Here is a 16,303-nt window from a genome sequence, read left to right on the forward strand (position 1 = left end):
TAGTCAAAGTGGGCAGTCCAAATTTTATTAGAGGAACAAGACCTATGAATGGAATTGCAGAATTTAACATATGAAATGAATCCACAGGTTCGAATATGTATATAAAGAAAGTGATGTGGGAACGGTTACTGGCAGATGTTACATGTAAATATGGTGCTGTGTTGCTACCAGCACAGGGAAGGTAACTTGAAGGAGAATGAAGAGGGCAAGTGCCCAGTCGTCCTCATGTGATCTGCCTTCTCAGAAGTCTTGACAGCTTTCTCATTCAGTTTGGCCTCTGCATTTGCTCGTTTCTCTTCAGCTATTCTCTTAGTCGAGGCCAGTTTGTTTGCCAGCCGTTCTTGTGCTCTGGCTTTCAGCCTCTCAGCCTTCACCTATATATGTATAGATGATACATCAGTCAGCAGACAGGCCAAATCGCATAGAGACCAGGGCAAAACCTGAGCAGTGCTCTCTATAGCAAACTAGTGCGGCCATTTGGCATCACTGTAAGCACTGAGGCAGATGTGATGATCGAGGCATGAATTTGCAACCTCATATCAAATTGACGTTTGTTTGCAGCCTGTTAAAGGGCCTTGCCTGGGATAAGCTATGATGGGCAATGCAGAGAGTCATAAGTCTTCCTTATCATCATTTCATGGCAGTGGGAACCAAGGCGATGAGATCTATGCTAATGTAGGATTTTTGTTATGAAGAAGCTAGATTACAGAAGACATCAATGCGGTAGTACTTAGGTTGATTAGTATGTGATCAACTACATGCTAATTTCTTGCTTTTTGGATATGTAGGAAGCCATGTGTTGAGAAAACCAGCTACATGTTGGTCTTCATTTCTTCAAGCAAGATGGCAATAGGGGAAACACAACTTTTTGGGACCCTACTTTTGCTAACAATTTTGAGTACAAGTAGAGACATTTCAGAAAGCAACGGATGGAAATTAAAGTAATTCTGTCTTGAATGGATTGGCAATCATACCTCCATTTTCCTCATTTCCATTTCTGCTTTCCTCTTCTCGTGATTTTCCCAGGCTTGGATCTTCACCTCTTCACGCTTATACCTACATATACATGATGAGCGACCAATTTCAAGGACATGAAATTCATATATATGAAGTTAGAATTAATCAGGTTAAGAGAACGAGCAGAGGTGAAAGTCACAGTGGAACACCTTGCCATGTATTTGGCTCGCTCTGCTTCATCCCAGGCCATCGCTCTGGCTTCTAGAGCATTCATCTTCCTTGCCTGATCTGAATCCGTATTCTCAGGTATCCTGGAACCATTAAATTCTTGTCCATAGTGCCTTGTTGCACTAACAACCCCGGGAGTCTCACCTCTGCTTTCAGTCACTGCTAAACCAGTTTGATAGCCTTCATTGCCCTGCAACCCATGCTGGCCCCTTACTGGGGTGGAAGATCCTGAAGATATGGGGCTCCTCGCCGCGGGTGTTGTGGCTCTAATTGGTGTTGCTGTTCTTGACGGCTCTTGGCTTGCAATGGGGGTCATCTCAGTCCCCATGTCCCTAACACAGACTGATCTAACAGCATTCATTGTTGAGTTCTGCGCAGGCTTGTTTATTCTCCACACGGACTCATCGCAATCTACGTTCTTTGTCTCCACTTCATATTGATTTATGATTGAAATGGAACACCCATTTTCTGCTTTTCCTTCAACTTCATCTTCTCCACTTGAATACTCCTGTTCCATCTGAGGAACTGGAGCTATCAGTCTCCTATCGTCGGCATTTGAGTTTCTTGGCTTGCTTTCTTTTTTATCACCTCCCCCTCCTCTTGACAATCCCACTAGCCATTTTTGCGCATCATCCCATTTGGATGGTGTTGGTTTGCCTAAAGCTGTTCGGTGATGACCACTGCGACTAGCTCCATTGCCTTTATGAAACTCAAAACTAATTGCATTGCCACTTGAAATCTCCTGAGTTGGTCCATGATTGTAACACCCTTTATCCTCTACAGATCTCATCCTCTCAAATCTTTCCACTCACACAGTCACTCCAAAGGACAAGCAAATGTATGATGTGTGCCCACTTAAAAAACCAAAGTCCCAGTTAACTTGCTATGTGAGTCATGAACAGTCTAATTCATATCCAATGAAGAGTAGATCCTAAGTCAGCAAGATGGTTCAGATCCTATCTTGAAATGTAAACCGTTGGCTCATGGCTGCATTGGATCTCTAACTGTGTACAGTACGTCAGTGAAAAGACATTGAAGCACTAATAAAAGGGGATTTGGCGAGGAAGCTGCTGGTTACTGTAAGAACAAAAGAACTATTTGCTTGACACTAGCTAATCAAAGATTGCCAACTAAATTTTTCTGTTAACAAGACACGAAGGACATATTAAATCTAACACCCTCTCCGTGCAGGAAACCTGTGGTCTACTCTTACAAGTGATTAAAGCACAAATGCCAAAATCGTTTGCATCAAACAAGGACCAATAATGCTCAACAGGAACCCCTCAGGGTCCAAAATATCTGCAACTTCCTTCAGTACACATCTAGGGACCCATTTTTAACGTAACCAAATGGATAACTAATTCCCCATCTAAACCTCCATCAGCAACACATTAGCGGGGGAGAGAGAGAGGGCGGAAAGGCTAACAGTAACGCTTTGCTTGTAAAAGCCAGGAAGCTAGAAAGCATATAGTAGTGGTGCGCTTTATGTTCAGTGGTCTAGCCAGCATCAGAAACTATCAAGGCTTGATAACTGTCTAGAGCCACCAAAAAGATTGAGCAGAGAATTCATTTTGGTTATGCAAACAACAGGAAAGCCAGGTGTGGGTTAGATTTTGCAGTGAAAGAAAAGCTAATCTGCAGGGAATGATACCTTGAAACCATGAACTTTCGAGACTAGCAGGGCCATATACAGGGGAGTTCAGATCCATTGTCCAATGAAAAAAAATATTATACAAATTAACCTTGGCGGTTGAAACTCGAAATGCATGGCAGTATTAGTGAAAAAGGGTTTAGCTACAAAGCGGTTTCCAATCATTTGATTAAGTCTCAAACCGGTCCTGTAATTATAATTACTGGCATGTTAATCCCCAAATGACCACCGCCCAACATGTTCGTCATTTCGTGTCACAGCCTCGTGATGGCAAGATATTCACTCTTGAGAGACCAAGGAATTAATGCCCTTTTGATTTTAGGAAAACATTTGTGAAATTAACCTTTTTTGTTTATCAAATTTGAGAAAAATGGTTTTCCACGGAAAAAAAATTAACCTTTCCAAAAGGAAAGTGTTTTTGCGATGCAATTTACAACAATTTCATAAAGAAACTATTTTTGTTTATCAAATTTTAGAAAAATGATTTTCCACGTAATCACTTATTTTTTGTCACATTTCTCTTGCTTAATTGTGGATCCTTCTTGTGAAATCACAAGAAATACTATTTTTCTTACAAGACTCGAGCTTGGAGCTTGTTTGGAAATATAGTTACAGTTGTTTTTCAAATAATTTTTCATGTCAAAATATATGTCAATAATATTTTTTTTATTTTTTAAAAATTATTTTTGACATCAGCATATAAAAATGATTTAAAAACATGTTAATTTAAAATAAATAAAAAAATAAAAAATTTTCAAAAATATTTTTAAAATACATAAACAAAACACCAATAAGCAGTAAAACATCTCTCTTTCTTACTATTCTTCTAACTTCTTATTATATGACGTACAAACTCTGAGGCAAGAAAGGAGAAAAATACAGTGCAGTACTAATTTAAAAGTCAAAGGACCAACATGAATAAGCAGTAAGAGCCTGGTGATGTCCTTTCAAGTTTTTGTAATTAGGGGACTGGCAACCCAAATAAAATAGTATTATTTTATGTAAATAATTAATGTCCCCATTTTCTACATTGATTGCTGTGTATACTTTGTTATTGGTGAATAAACAGTCAGTGCCTTTCTTAAAATATGGTCGCCCTCTCAACGGTAAGTGGGATGAGAGCTGTGGGACACGTGGACGGCAGAGATTTGGAAAAGGTGTCAGCTGATGAGGTGGAGAATGTGGGTGTTTTCTGACCAGTTCACGTGACTATAATGGGCTGGGTCCGTGGGGGACAATTTCTGGGTTAATGAAATGCATCGACTGTTTTTGCCCCTTTTTTTTTTAATTATTATTTATTATCATTACAATTGTGTACCAGTTTGACAAGGTGGGAGGGGGGAATATATAAATACTTTTTTTTAAAAAAAAAGTTCCTGGCCAATTTACTCTCATGCATACTTACATGGATTGATTTGATTAGATTTAAATATTTTATTTTTTAAAAATAAATAAATTGTTTTTTAAAGTGTTTTTTGTTTGCAAATAAATTAAGATATATTTTTATTTTTAAAAATTTATTTTTGATACCAACACATCATTACGATCCAAAAACACCTAAAAATTTTAATTTAAAATTAAAAAATATGATTGAATTACAAGGTCTAAATTAACATATTATTGAATTAACCATCCGATGGGAGCACTAGGCTCTCGCGGAGATTAAATTTATTTTTCCAATCTAATTAAACACAAATTTTCATATGAAATATTTATGTAAATACTTTCTATAGTCTACCGTCTTAAATGCTGGATCTTTCTTAGGATGACGCTATAGAAGCAAGGGATTTGGCATGGTGTGAGACTGAGGGACATGGCCCACAATAACATGAAGAATAATTTAAGTGGGGACCGTGTCTGTGTGATTGACTTCAGGGGGGCCCACGTGGGATGTCTTTGAGCCTACAAAAAGGGTGGTCTTGTCAGATCCAGATCAGGCGTTCCAGTTTGCATGGTAGTCATACTAAATGGGCTTGGAAAAAACGAACCCAGATAGTTATAGAAATGTAACTTTAAGATGCAGGGTTTTTATTTTTGTATTTTAAAAATATTTATAAAACAAATTAAATATTTTTTTATTTTTTTTTAAAATTAATATTTTTATATTATTTTAATATGCTGATATCAAAAATAATTTTTTTAAAAAATATTATTATAATACATTTTTGAATAAAAAATACTTTAAAAAACAATCAAAATCACACTTTTGTATATAAAAAATAAATACCAGGTATCTTATACCACCCTACCAAGATTTTTTGTTTTACTATTTAGAGTAAAAAATAAATAAATCATTATCCAATTTAAAAGTGCTGGATTAATACTTGCGTTTGTTTATAATATTTTAGTAAGGAAAAGATTTCTAAGTTTTTTTTTATATCTTTTCATACTAAACAGTAAAATAATCTTACAATGATGATATTATTTTTAATTTTGGACAGTGAATTTAAATTTAAATTTTATCTCGTGTTATTTCAAAATTAATTCAGTTGGGTTTATTTTCCGATAATATTTTCTAAATACGTGAAATTTATAAATAGCATACCTGAATAAATTATTTTCATATAAAATATCTCATATCATATTATTTTGCCTTCACTTTTAAGTTCTAACCATGATTGTAAGATTTGATTTGAGGCAACAAATTAGTCACGCATAAACTTAGTCAACTCTTTTTTTTAAGTTTCGATCGACCGTGTCAGCAGATCAATCTAAGTGTTTGACCAATCAATCAAGTTTTTATATTTTTTTAATTTGAATTGGTTCAGCTATGGGTTGTTCAAGTTTCGGACCATTCGGGTTTTACAATTATATTTATTACCCTTTTAAAAAAATAAAAAAAGAGAAACAAATAAAAAAAAAATAGAGTGAAGATCATCCCAATAGGCTCACTCTTGGTAAGCAAGATACCAGGAAATTATGCTACCTTTTCTTTTAGCCAACTAGCCTTCCTGCAGTTCTTACCAAGAAATTCCAAGAAGTTAATATATATCTATTAAAAAATGAGAAATTCTAAAACATGACCGTTGAAAATACGAGTAGTTACATTTAATCTAAAATATTTTTTTTTTGGTAATGTGTTGTTTGATCATATTTGAAAATCCACGAAGGATTTATTGTTTTAACTTAAAACCATGATATTTAAGTTTGAAAATTCTAATAATTTATGTTTTAAAAACAATTACATGACACAAGCATGCACGTTTATTGAGTATAAAATGAGTATGCTGAAATGGAAGTAATTGTCCGGATTTACTTGGTTTATATATATTTTTTTATTTAAAATTGGATTTTTTTTTTTTTAATTGTTGTTTATTTTATTTAGGATTGTTTTTATTTTTTTCATTAAATTGTATTTTTTTGGGTTTTTTCTATCAAATTTAATTCTTATTTTTTTTATTGTTTTTGTAAGTTTTTTTCATTAATATTTTTTACTGATCTCATCTTTTAAAATTAAATTTATTGAGAATTAAGTTTTTTGATTGAATTTGGTTAAAAGATTTCACGAGAAACGACTTTTAAAGATTAAACCATGTTTAAGAGGTTTGCTAGGTTTGCATGTTTTTTTCCTTTTTTTTTCTCTAAACATGTATTTTCTTATTTTCTATCCTTTTTTAGCTTAATTTGTTATTTTTTTAGTTTTATTTTATTATGTTAACCCTCCACAATTTTTTTCTATTTAATTTCCTATTATTTTTTTAATCTATAAATAATCTACCATATTACAAATGATTTTCAATTTTACCCATATGATTTTGTAACCTTTCAAATTAGGTCCTAATTCTTTTAATTGTATTTTTTTAGATTATTTTTTCAAAATTTATCCTCGTTGAGTTTTTTTCTATCAAATTTTATACTCGTTCTTTTTATTGCTATTTTTTTTGCAAGTTTTTTTTATTAATATTTTTTTCTTCGATTTCATTATTCAAAAATAAATTTGTTGGGAGTTAAATTTCTTAATTGAACCTAAATCTAAGATTTCACAAATTGCAGGTTTTAGAAATTGGATCATGTTTAAGAGGTTCATCCAGATTTGTTTAGTTTTTCTTTCCTTTTTTTAGCTAATGTTTTCTTATTTTTTATCATTTTTTTGTTTTGTTTTTTTATTTTCTAAGTTTGGTTCCATTGGATTAACACTTTATAGTTTTTTTCAATTTCAATCCATACTATTTTTTAATCTATAAATAACTTATCAAATTACAAATGTTTTGCAGTTTCACCCCCTATGATTTTTTAATCCATCAAATTTGATACTCACTCTTTTAATTATTATTTAGTTTGTTTGAGATCATTTTTTTTTAGACTTCATCCTCCTCGGACGTTTTTCTCACAAATTTTATACTCATTATTTTTTGTGTTGTTTTTTTTTCTATTGCTAGTTTTCTATTAATATTTTTTCAACGATTCCATCATTCAAAATTAAATTGGATGACATTTAAGCTTGTTGATTGAACTCGGTTCTAGAATTTAACGAGTTGTAAATGTTTTAGATTATACCAAATTTAGGAGGTTCACCTGAGTTTTTTCTGGTTTTGTTCTTTTTTTGTAAGTTGATGTTTTCTGTTTTTTTTTTCCTTGAACTTTAACTCTCTTTTTTGTGGTTTTTTTCGATTAAGTTAGCATTGGGATATTTGATAATCCACTCATCCTATAACTTTTTTTTACATAAAAAAACTAGCTCGGCCCATGACGAAGCGTGAACAACACATCTAGTCCTGTAATATACTAAAACTCCTTGATATTTCACTATAGTAACGAACAATGAGATGCCGTGGTATTTTACTCTTTAGTCCTAAAAAAAAATCGAGAACGTTTTTATTAGTTTTTAACTAATGTTTGTTTTTTTTGTTTTCATTTTCATTATACAATATTAATTTTAATGGGTATTAGACTTCATAATTTTTTTTTACTTGCTTTTTATGGAGTTTTTCCGATTTTACAACCTAGGTAGCGAGTTTTGCGGGTTATCCTTGTTGACTCAGTTTTTTTTTCATGTTTTTTATATTTAATTTTTCTCAACTTTATCTTTCAACATTGAATTGATTGAGAATTAGGCTTCATAATTGTTATTATTATTTTATTTGTTTTCTATAAAGTTATCATGATTTCATGACCGAGTCACAAGTTCTGTAGGTTAGTCAGGTTGACTTAATTTTTTTTCTTTATTTTAATTGATTTTCATTTTTCAATTTCATCCTTTAATATTAAGTTGATCGAGAATTGAACTTTATAATTGTTTTTTGATTTGCTTCCTATGGAGTTATCCCGATCCCCTCACTTAGGTTTGATAAGCTAACCGGGTTGACTCAGGTAATTTTGTTGTTGTTTTTATTTGATTTTATTTTCAATTTAATCCTTCAACATTGGGTTCATTGGGAACTTGACTTTATGATCCATTGTTTATTTTCTTTCTATAGTGTTATCACAATCTTATAACCATGTTGCGGGTTAAGCCGATTTACTTAAGTTTTTTTTTTCTATTTTTTAGTTGATTTTTGTTAGTTTTATCCTTCAATACTGGATTGGCTAAGAATGAAGCTTTACAATTTGTTTCAGTTTGCATTGCATAAGATTATTTTGGTCTCATGATCCAGGTCATGAGTTTGTTTGGTTGACTTGAATGGTTTTTCATGTTTTTTTTTTTAAATTATCTTTCAAAATTGGATTGATTGTGAATTGAGTTTCATAATTTGTTTTGATTTGCTTTTTAAGGGTCATCTTAATCTCATAATACAAGTTTAGAAAGTTAATATGAGTTAGCCCAACTTACTTTTTTAGTTGATTTTTTTTTAATTTTATTATTCAATATTGAGTTAAATAATTTTTTTATTTACTTTCTATAGGGTTATCAAGGTCTCATGATCTGAATAACAAATTTGACAGGTTAACTTGAGTTGATCCAAGTCGATCTAATATGTTGTCATTTCAATACTTAAAAAATAACATCTGCTTTATTTTTAGTCAAATTATATTTTTATTAGTCATCCAAATTATATTTGAACCTACTAAATTAACTAGGTTATATAAAGTTAATCCCTATATAGTTTTAAATTTTTTCTATTAAAAACAAATTAACAACACTGAAATAATTTTTTTTATTAAAAAAATTTAATTCAACCCGTTACATGGCGCTGATAATTATCTATTTCATGTACTAAAACTATATTACACTTTTAGTAATTTTCACATTTATAGCTGTTTGGGCAAGTAAAGGAAAAGAAAGCTCGTGAAATGACGCTGGATGCTGGTCGTTCATTCAATCCAACGCTCAAAAAACATAACGTGATTGCCATAACGTCACTTAAGATGACACCCAGTTTATCAGGGCAGTTTATATTAGAATCCCAGACCTTTATTGTACCGTGACCGAATCAGTCAAATTTCAATGACCAATCTGTGAGTGGAGTGAAGGTCATTTGGCAATCTGAGTCATGGGGTTTTTAGGGTTCATCAAAGGGTTCAGTAGCGTGTACAGAGCTAAACCAAGAATCAGAGTACACCCATCATTTTGCCAATATGGTTACTGTCACATTCAATGCAGAACCTTTTCACACTTTAAAGATCACGACGATTCAGTGCTTCCAGTTTTGATAGTCGGTGCAGGACCAGTCGGTCTCGTTCTCTCCATTCTTCTTACAAAACTAGGTGGATCAATAATTATAATAATAATCTACAACTTCAATGCTCTGATATCTTGTGTGTCTTTGTTCTCGGCTTCCAGGCTGTGATAAGAAGCGTAGTACAGTAAGTTGTAAAACATATGAAGTTGGCTGTTAGGATGGATCGTTTGGCGGAACATTGTATGTAAATTAAGTGCAGGGTGTAATGATAGGATAGTGTTTGATGCGGGGTTTCTGAGAGGTTATGTTTTTGTATTCTAAATCTTTGGCGCATTTTTTTCCTTTGAAATGGGATTCTAAATTGCTTAAATAGTAGAGGGTTCTTGGTTAGTTTGCTAGCATGGAGAATTCTGTTCCGTGTTCCCTTTTCTTTCCTTCTTTATTTTTCGGGTTTTTTTTTTCTTGTTTTTTTTCCTGTTGGTAAAATTTTGTTCTTCGAATGCTCTATGTGCGGTAAATGGTTCATGCATTTGCCGTGTTTTTTTTTTGTTTTCCTTTTGTTGTTGGCGTAGATGCAATCAGTTTTGCAATACACATTTGCTTGATGGCCTTTTGCAGGGGTAAAATGCTCTGTTTTGGAGAAGAGCAAGTCCTTTTCACACCATCCTCAGGCACACTTCATCAACAATCGGTCTATGGAGGTTGGTTTTTTTCATGGAATAGACGGTGAATTAGGTTGCTTAAAAGAATTCAAGATTTATGGCTATGCTTTGGTTGGTAGGTGTTTCGCAAGCTGGATGGCCTTGCGGAGGAGATTCAAAGGTCACAACCACCTGTAGATTTATGGAGGAAGTTCGTATATTGTACTTCTCTCACTGGTCCAGTTCTTGGGTCAGTGGATCATATGCAACCTCAAGGTCTGGCCAATTTTTGCATAAATAGTGCTGCCATGTAACATCCAGCTTTTTAATTATTACATAGTAGGACGACTGCATAGACTTGAGCAGAGGGCATGTTATCCATCACTCCACGATGGTCACCATATTTATAGCATCTGCTGGTGTTGGAAAACCCCAAGTCATAGGACCAGACCAATGAAGATGATCATTATGCTTTTTATGGCTTTCCTGAATTTTCTTTAAAGGTTTAGAGAGATTGATTGATGTTGTTTGTCAACAGATTTTGAAAAAGTTGTCAGCCCAGTGTCTGTCGCACACTTCTCTCAGTACAAATTAATTAGATTACTGTTAAAGAAGCTAGAAGATCTCAACTTCCATATTTGTAAACCTGAAGGGCTTAATGATGAGCCCTTCAGGGGTGGGGAGTTATTAATGGGGCACGAGTGTGTAAAGATCAATGCCACTGGTCAATCTGTAAATGTAACTGCTTCTCATCTCAAGGAAGGGAAGTACACAGAGAGAAATATTAGCTGCAATATCCTTGTTGGAACAGATGGTGCAGGAAGTACTACACGGAAGCTTGCAGGAATAGAACTGAGAGGTGAAAAAGACCTGCAAAAGCTTGTCAGTGTTCATTTTTTAAGCAGAGACCTTGGACAATACTTACTCAATGAGAGACCTGGAATGTTGTTCTTTATCTTCAATACCGAAGCTATTGGAGTCCTTGTTGCTCATGATCTCATGCAAGGAGAATTCGTATTGCAGGTATACAGGCTCTAGTGAAAGTTTTGAATACATTTTTGTCAGTTTAAACTGCTTTAATGTGCACGCTGTACTAACATTCTGGTTATTGTCTCACAGATGCCATTCTATCCACCCCAGCAGAGCCTTGATGATTTCAGCCCCGAGGTAAATTTTAATTCATTTTAGATGGGCTTATGGATGAGATGTTTTCATTGACCTCCTTATTGTTTTCTTAATTAGGTCAAGCATAAAGGGAAGTTTTAACGTTAGTTTGATAATAAGTAGAGCTTGTGAACTATGTTGGTGCTGGACAACTAGAATGATGCCAGGAGATTAGTTTCTGCAGTAATAATATTTAGGATATAATTTCAGGGTGTCTTCTCCATGCCAGTAATACTTCTTTGAAATGTTAACTTGCAGACATGCAAACACCTCATCTTGAAATTGGTTGGTCAAGAGCTTTCAGACATTGATGTGATTGATATAAAGCCATGGGTGATGCATGCTGAAGTTGCAGAAAAGTTTGTGAGCTGCGACAATCGAATAATACTTGCTGGGGATGCTGCTCATCGATTCCCCCCAGCTGGTGGTTTTGGTGAGTTCCCATATTTTGTGAAGTAAACAAATTCAAGTTTTTCACCCTGTAGCTTGTGGTAATCTTGCTTTATGGTACTTTTGTCAGTGGATGAAAAAGTAAAAGACCGCAATCCCTGGCCATAAACTTATCTCTCCTAACACTAGGATGATTGGGAGGCATTAGTTATAATTTCTGTGATACATGTCTTGCTAATAGTGATCAGGAATTAGTACCTGCCAGATTCTTTTTGTGGACATGCACCAGTTATTGTGGTCTAACATACACAGGTTCTTTTGTTTATTGCAGGAATGAATACTGGCATTCAGGATGCTCATAATCTCGCCTGGAAAATAGCTGCTCTTGTAAAGGGTATTGCACCGTCTTCAATACTTCATACTTATGAAACAGAACGTAGGCCGGTATTGCTTTTGTCTTTGTACTTCTGTCCCATTATATGTTTATTCTGAACTTTGGAAGGATCCTTGACCTTCATTTTTCTTCTCTCTCAGATTGCAATTTTTAACACAGCACTGAGCGTCCAAAACTTCAGAGCAGCCATGGCAGTTCCTGCTACACTTGGTCTTGACCCAACCGTTGCAAATTCAGGTAACTAGAACAGCTATCTCCTTTTTTCATGTTTGGCATATTAGCAGTGGTATTTGGTCCTTTTGATCAATGAAATGAAAAACATTTTAATGTCCATTCATTTTTACATGATTGACTTGATTTCTTTTCCTCCTTTTTTACAACTCTCTTCAGAAAAAGAAAAAATCATGCTCATTGATGACATGTTTTTTTTTTGTACCTTTTTCTGGTTTTGCAGTGCATCAAACCATTACTGATGGAGTTGGTTCCATTTTGCCATCTGGATTACAGAGGGCAATTTTGGATGGAATTTTCACAATAGGTCGTGCACAGCTTTCAGAATTTCTTCTAAATGAGAAAAACCTACTGGGGTCTTCAAGGCTTGCTAAACTAAGGCGTTTATTTGAAGAGGGAAAGAGCCTTCAGCTGCAGTTTCCTGCCGAGGATCTTGGCTTCAGGTACCCCCCATCAATCATCATATCACTATTGAAATTTTAAACTAGATGAAATTTCTAAGTAGATGTGCATTGCAGCTACTTCTATCTCTATCTTATTGTCTTTAAACAGTATTCGAGAATTTCTAAAGTTGACCATATCAGACAAATTACAAGCGTCGCCATTATTTTCCAAGTTTTTAACTTTAATATCCTGCCAATTTAATTGACAATTAATGGATGTTTGTTATTTGACGTCATTATTCCATATGGTGAACTTGAAAGATTGATAGTTGGACCATCTTGCTTGTCCCATGGCCATACAGTATATATGACCATTGATATAGGCAAAAGACTGACAAACAATTCTCATTTTTCAAAAACTCAAATTTCTTTCATTTCTTATGCTGTTTATTTTCAGGATAAAATGTATTTATCCAGCCAATTCAACAAAGTTCTTTTCTTACCTGTCTGGGTTCAGGTACCTTGAAGGAGCACTCATTCCTGACAGTGACAGTGTGGGTACTCAAGAACCACCAACTGGTCGTCGGAGGGACTATATCCCTTCTTCAGATCCAGGGTCAAGGCTGCCTCATATGAATGTGCGCATGTTGTCCAATTCTTCTAGTGAGGTATGTGCTTCTTTTTGTAATTAGATACGATTACAATGACACTGGAAATGCAATTTTGCTTTGACATTTTGACTTCCTGCATTCTGTCTTTTTGTGTCTGTGTATAATAATAGTTGCAAATTTAGGAGCTCTGGAACTGTATCCGGTAACCTGAAGTAAATTTTTTAGCATGTTTAAGTGTCAGCTTGTATTTGCACAAGTATGTTTGCATCCGCCATTTTATATGGAAACACATACTGTTTCGCATATGTGGGTGTTTTAGCATGTCTGCTTGTTTTTGTAGGCATGCATTTCTACACTTGATCTTTTGCCTTTGGACAAAGTTGAGTTTCTACTCTTCATAGCACCACTTGAAAAGTCCTACCACCTTGCTGTTGCTGCCCTGAAGGTGGCTGAGGAATTCAAAGTTTCTGTTAAGGTTTGCATACTGTGGCCTACCGAAACTGTTAAAGGAGCTGAAGCGAGGAGTAAGACAGCAATGGCGCCATGGGAGAACTATATAGATGTTGCAGAAGCTAAGAAATCGTCAAATTCATCTTCATGGTGGAGCATGTGTCAAATGACTGAGAAAGGAGCAATTTTAGTTAGGCCCGATGAACATATTGCTTGGCGTGCAAAGTCAGGTCTTGATGATGATCCAATTTTACAAATGAAAAGTGTTTTTTCTGCAATATTGAAGGTATAACAACTCAATATATAAGAAACATGCTTAGAAGACATAGGATTTCTGTGCGTGCATGTGGGGCGAAGTCCTCCACTTGAAAGCACAATTACACTGGTGCTGTGTATATTTCCCATTGGAATGCTATATGGTGACCTCCGCTTCTTTATGGAAAGATCCTTTTGAGCAATTGAAGAGACATTGGTTGTATGCAGAATTTGTTATGCCTCCCAAAAAGCTCTCATTAATGCCGCCTCTAGATTTATAATTTTTTTTTTTTTTTTTTTTTACAGATATCAAGTATTATCTATTATTCATTCTAACCGGATAAAACAGTTGAGTTGATCGTAAACTAACTCATTATTCACAATGGATTCTCGTTAAGGGATTTAGATTGTATTCATTCCAATTACCAGACTTGAAGAGCCCTGCATTGTTATTTATTGTCACTACCTTCCCGTGTCAGGATTGAGTAATTTGCGTGCCTGTTGCTTTTTTTGGATATGATAACCGTTTCTCGGGCTCCCTCTCCTCAACACTAGCGATTATATCTGTCTCACCATATTTGAAGTCTAATTCCTGTAAAATTGCATTTGCAATTTGCAAGAATTAAAGAATGGTAAAATAATACTTGATGCATGTTTGGGATTTGGAATCAATACTACGAATACAACCAACGCTTATGACATGAAAATAATTTGAAGATAACAGCATCTCCTCCTCTACACACTGCCAAAAAGTTAATGATAGAAATAGCATAAATAAACCCTATATACACCACAGGAATCCTCCTAGGCAATCAATGTACAAGGAACTTGTCTGATGCAATAATCCAAACCTGAGGAGGGGTGTGCCCAAGAAGTTCGCGCAGCGGTCTGCTCTCAGTCAGAGGATGTTCAGCAGGGAGTTCATATACAATTTGATTCAAGACCTGAAGAAATCCAGTTTAATTACATGAAACAAAGAAACAGAGAGCCAGCGTTTCAAATGTGAAAGATGGATGGAGAAGCATCAAACCTCTGCTTGGCGTCCAGCCTGTAATCAAATTGTATATGAACTCCTCGATTTAATCCGAAACGGCGACAAGTTTGCATGATTACTCATTCTAATTGAGTTGATAATATTTGTATGATTTTTTTTAAAATATTTAAATATATTAGTTTTTGCTTTAATTATTTAAATGTACCAGTTAAATAATAATAATAATAATAATAATCAAAGTGTATTAATCCGAAGTGTAGTGATCAAGTTCTAGTTGACTTGTCCGTTAAATGCATATAAATATCTTAAAATACAAAATAAAATAAAATAATAATAAGTGAGGCTGGAGAAGAAAAAACAGTGAAAATGAAAACTTAAAGCATTAAATTTAAAAATATGAAAAGAAAAGAGAAAGGATGTGTAAAATAAAGAGAGACCCGTTACTTTTTCAACACTCAAATTGTTAGGGTTTAGGTTTCTATACTTGATTAGATACTAATACCATTTTATTAAACACAACCCCAGTATGATTAAACACTAATACCATTTAATTAAACAAAAATCCCTGATGGAGGTGCTGGAATCACTGAGTTTGAGACAGTCTTGAGAAGCTGCTGAGTTGGAAATTTATCAGTTTGTTTGGAAGTGTGGTTATTATTGTTTTTTAAAAGTATTTTTTATTTAAAAATATATTAAAATAATATATTTTTTTATTTTTTAAAAATTAATTTTGATATAGCGCATTAAAATGATTCAAAAATATAAAAAAATTATTAATTTAAAATAAAAAAATTAAAATTTTTAAAATTACATTTAAAACACAAAAATAAAATAGCGTAAAAAGCTTTCTCTGCTTGCCGACAAGAACATAAATTGTACATGAAAAAAGATAAAGGGTCAATGCTTCATGGGTGTCTTCTTTTACCAAATCTTGTTTCATTTTTTTTTTTTACAAAAAATTATAACAATAAACGTAAAAAAATTAAAGGAATAATAAAAGTTATGTAATAAAAGTTATGTGAAATAATATACTTTTATCTTCCCGTGTTTAGTTTAATTGATCTATCTAATTATATTAATCACTCCATCTTTTTATATAAAAATCATATTTTTTTGAATATTTTTTTTTCAAATATATTTTATGAATTAAAATATATATTTTTATCTAATTTGTACACTAAAAAATAAACTTCAATTAAAATATCAAAAAGTTATTGTTTATATAGTAATTGTTTTCTGTTTTTAAATGTCAATAATATAGTCAGGCTCGTGATAACAGGTGATTCTAAGCCGTCAGATGTGAGTTTGTCATAACTAAATAAGAATTTGATTTAAACAGATTAAATGGATGGCCTAATAGATGCACTTATGGACCAATGAGACGGGTCCAAGCT

General features: G+C 33.6%; 2 protein-coding genes and 1 long non-coding RNA gene across 4 annotated transcripts; 1 reads left to right on the plus strand and 2 right to left on the minus strand.

Moving 5' to 3' along the window:
- On the minus strand, positions 1-2,875 carry LOC7480925 (remorin 1.4). Its single transcript, XM_024606736.2, has 3 exons — positions 1,167-2,875; positions 975-1,056; positions 1-374 (listed from the first exon to the last, which is right to left on the minus strand). The coding sequence occupies exons 1-3, from the start codon at positions 1,973-1,975 to the stop codon at positions 165-167; spliced, it is 1,101 nt and encodes a 366-aa protein (XP_024462504.2). The 5' UTR covers positions 1,976-2,875; the 3' UTR covers positions 1-164.
- A 6,186-nt stretch (positions 2,876-9,061) lies between these two features.
- Positions 9,062-14,145, plus strand: LOC7480926 (uncharacterized). Of its 2 annotated transcripts, none has more exons than XM_024606138.2 (11): positions 9,062-9,481; positions 10,015-10,097; positions 10,178-10,313; positions 10,576-11,060; positions 11,157-11,204; positions 11,460-11,634; positions 11,923-12,035; positions 12,126-12,222; positions 12,440-12,659; positions 13,117-13,267; positions 13,551-14,145. In XM_024606138.2, exons 1-11 carry the CDS (start codon positions 9,268-9,270, stop codon positions 13,950-13,952), a joined length of 2,124 nt encoding a protein of 707 aa, XP_024461906.2. In that variant the 5' UTR covers positions 9,062-9,267; the 3' UTR covers positions 13,953-14,145. The 2 variants fall into 2 exon arrangements, with proteins under 2 accessions (XP_024461906.2, XP_052311517.1); XM_052455557.1 differs by having other exon boundaries at positions 9,337-9,580.
- Positions 14,146-14,231: 86 nt separating this feature from the next.
- On the minus strand, positions 14,232-15,080 carry LOC18101629 (uncharacterized). Its single transcript, XR_008060019.1, has 3 exons — positions 14,946-15,080; positions 14,767-14,859; positions 14,232-14,507 (listed from the first exon to the last, which is right to left on the minus strand). It is a non-coding gene; the product is annotated as an uncharacterized LOC18101629 (long non-coding RNA).
- Between the last annotated feature and the right edge of the window lie 1,223 nt (positions 15,081-16,303).

This window comes from Populus trichocarpa, chromosome 8 (genome assembly GCF_000002775.5).
Source record: "Populus trichocarpa isolate Nisqually-1 chromosome 8, P.trichocarpa_v4.1, whole genome shotgun sequence".
Taxonomy (NCBI): Eukaryota; Viridiplantae; Streptophyta; class Magnoliopsida; order Malpighiales; family Salicaceae; genus Populus; species Populus trichocarpa.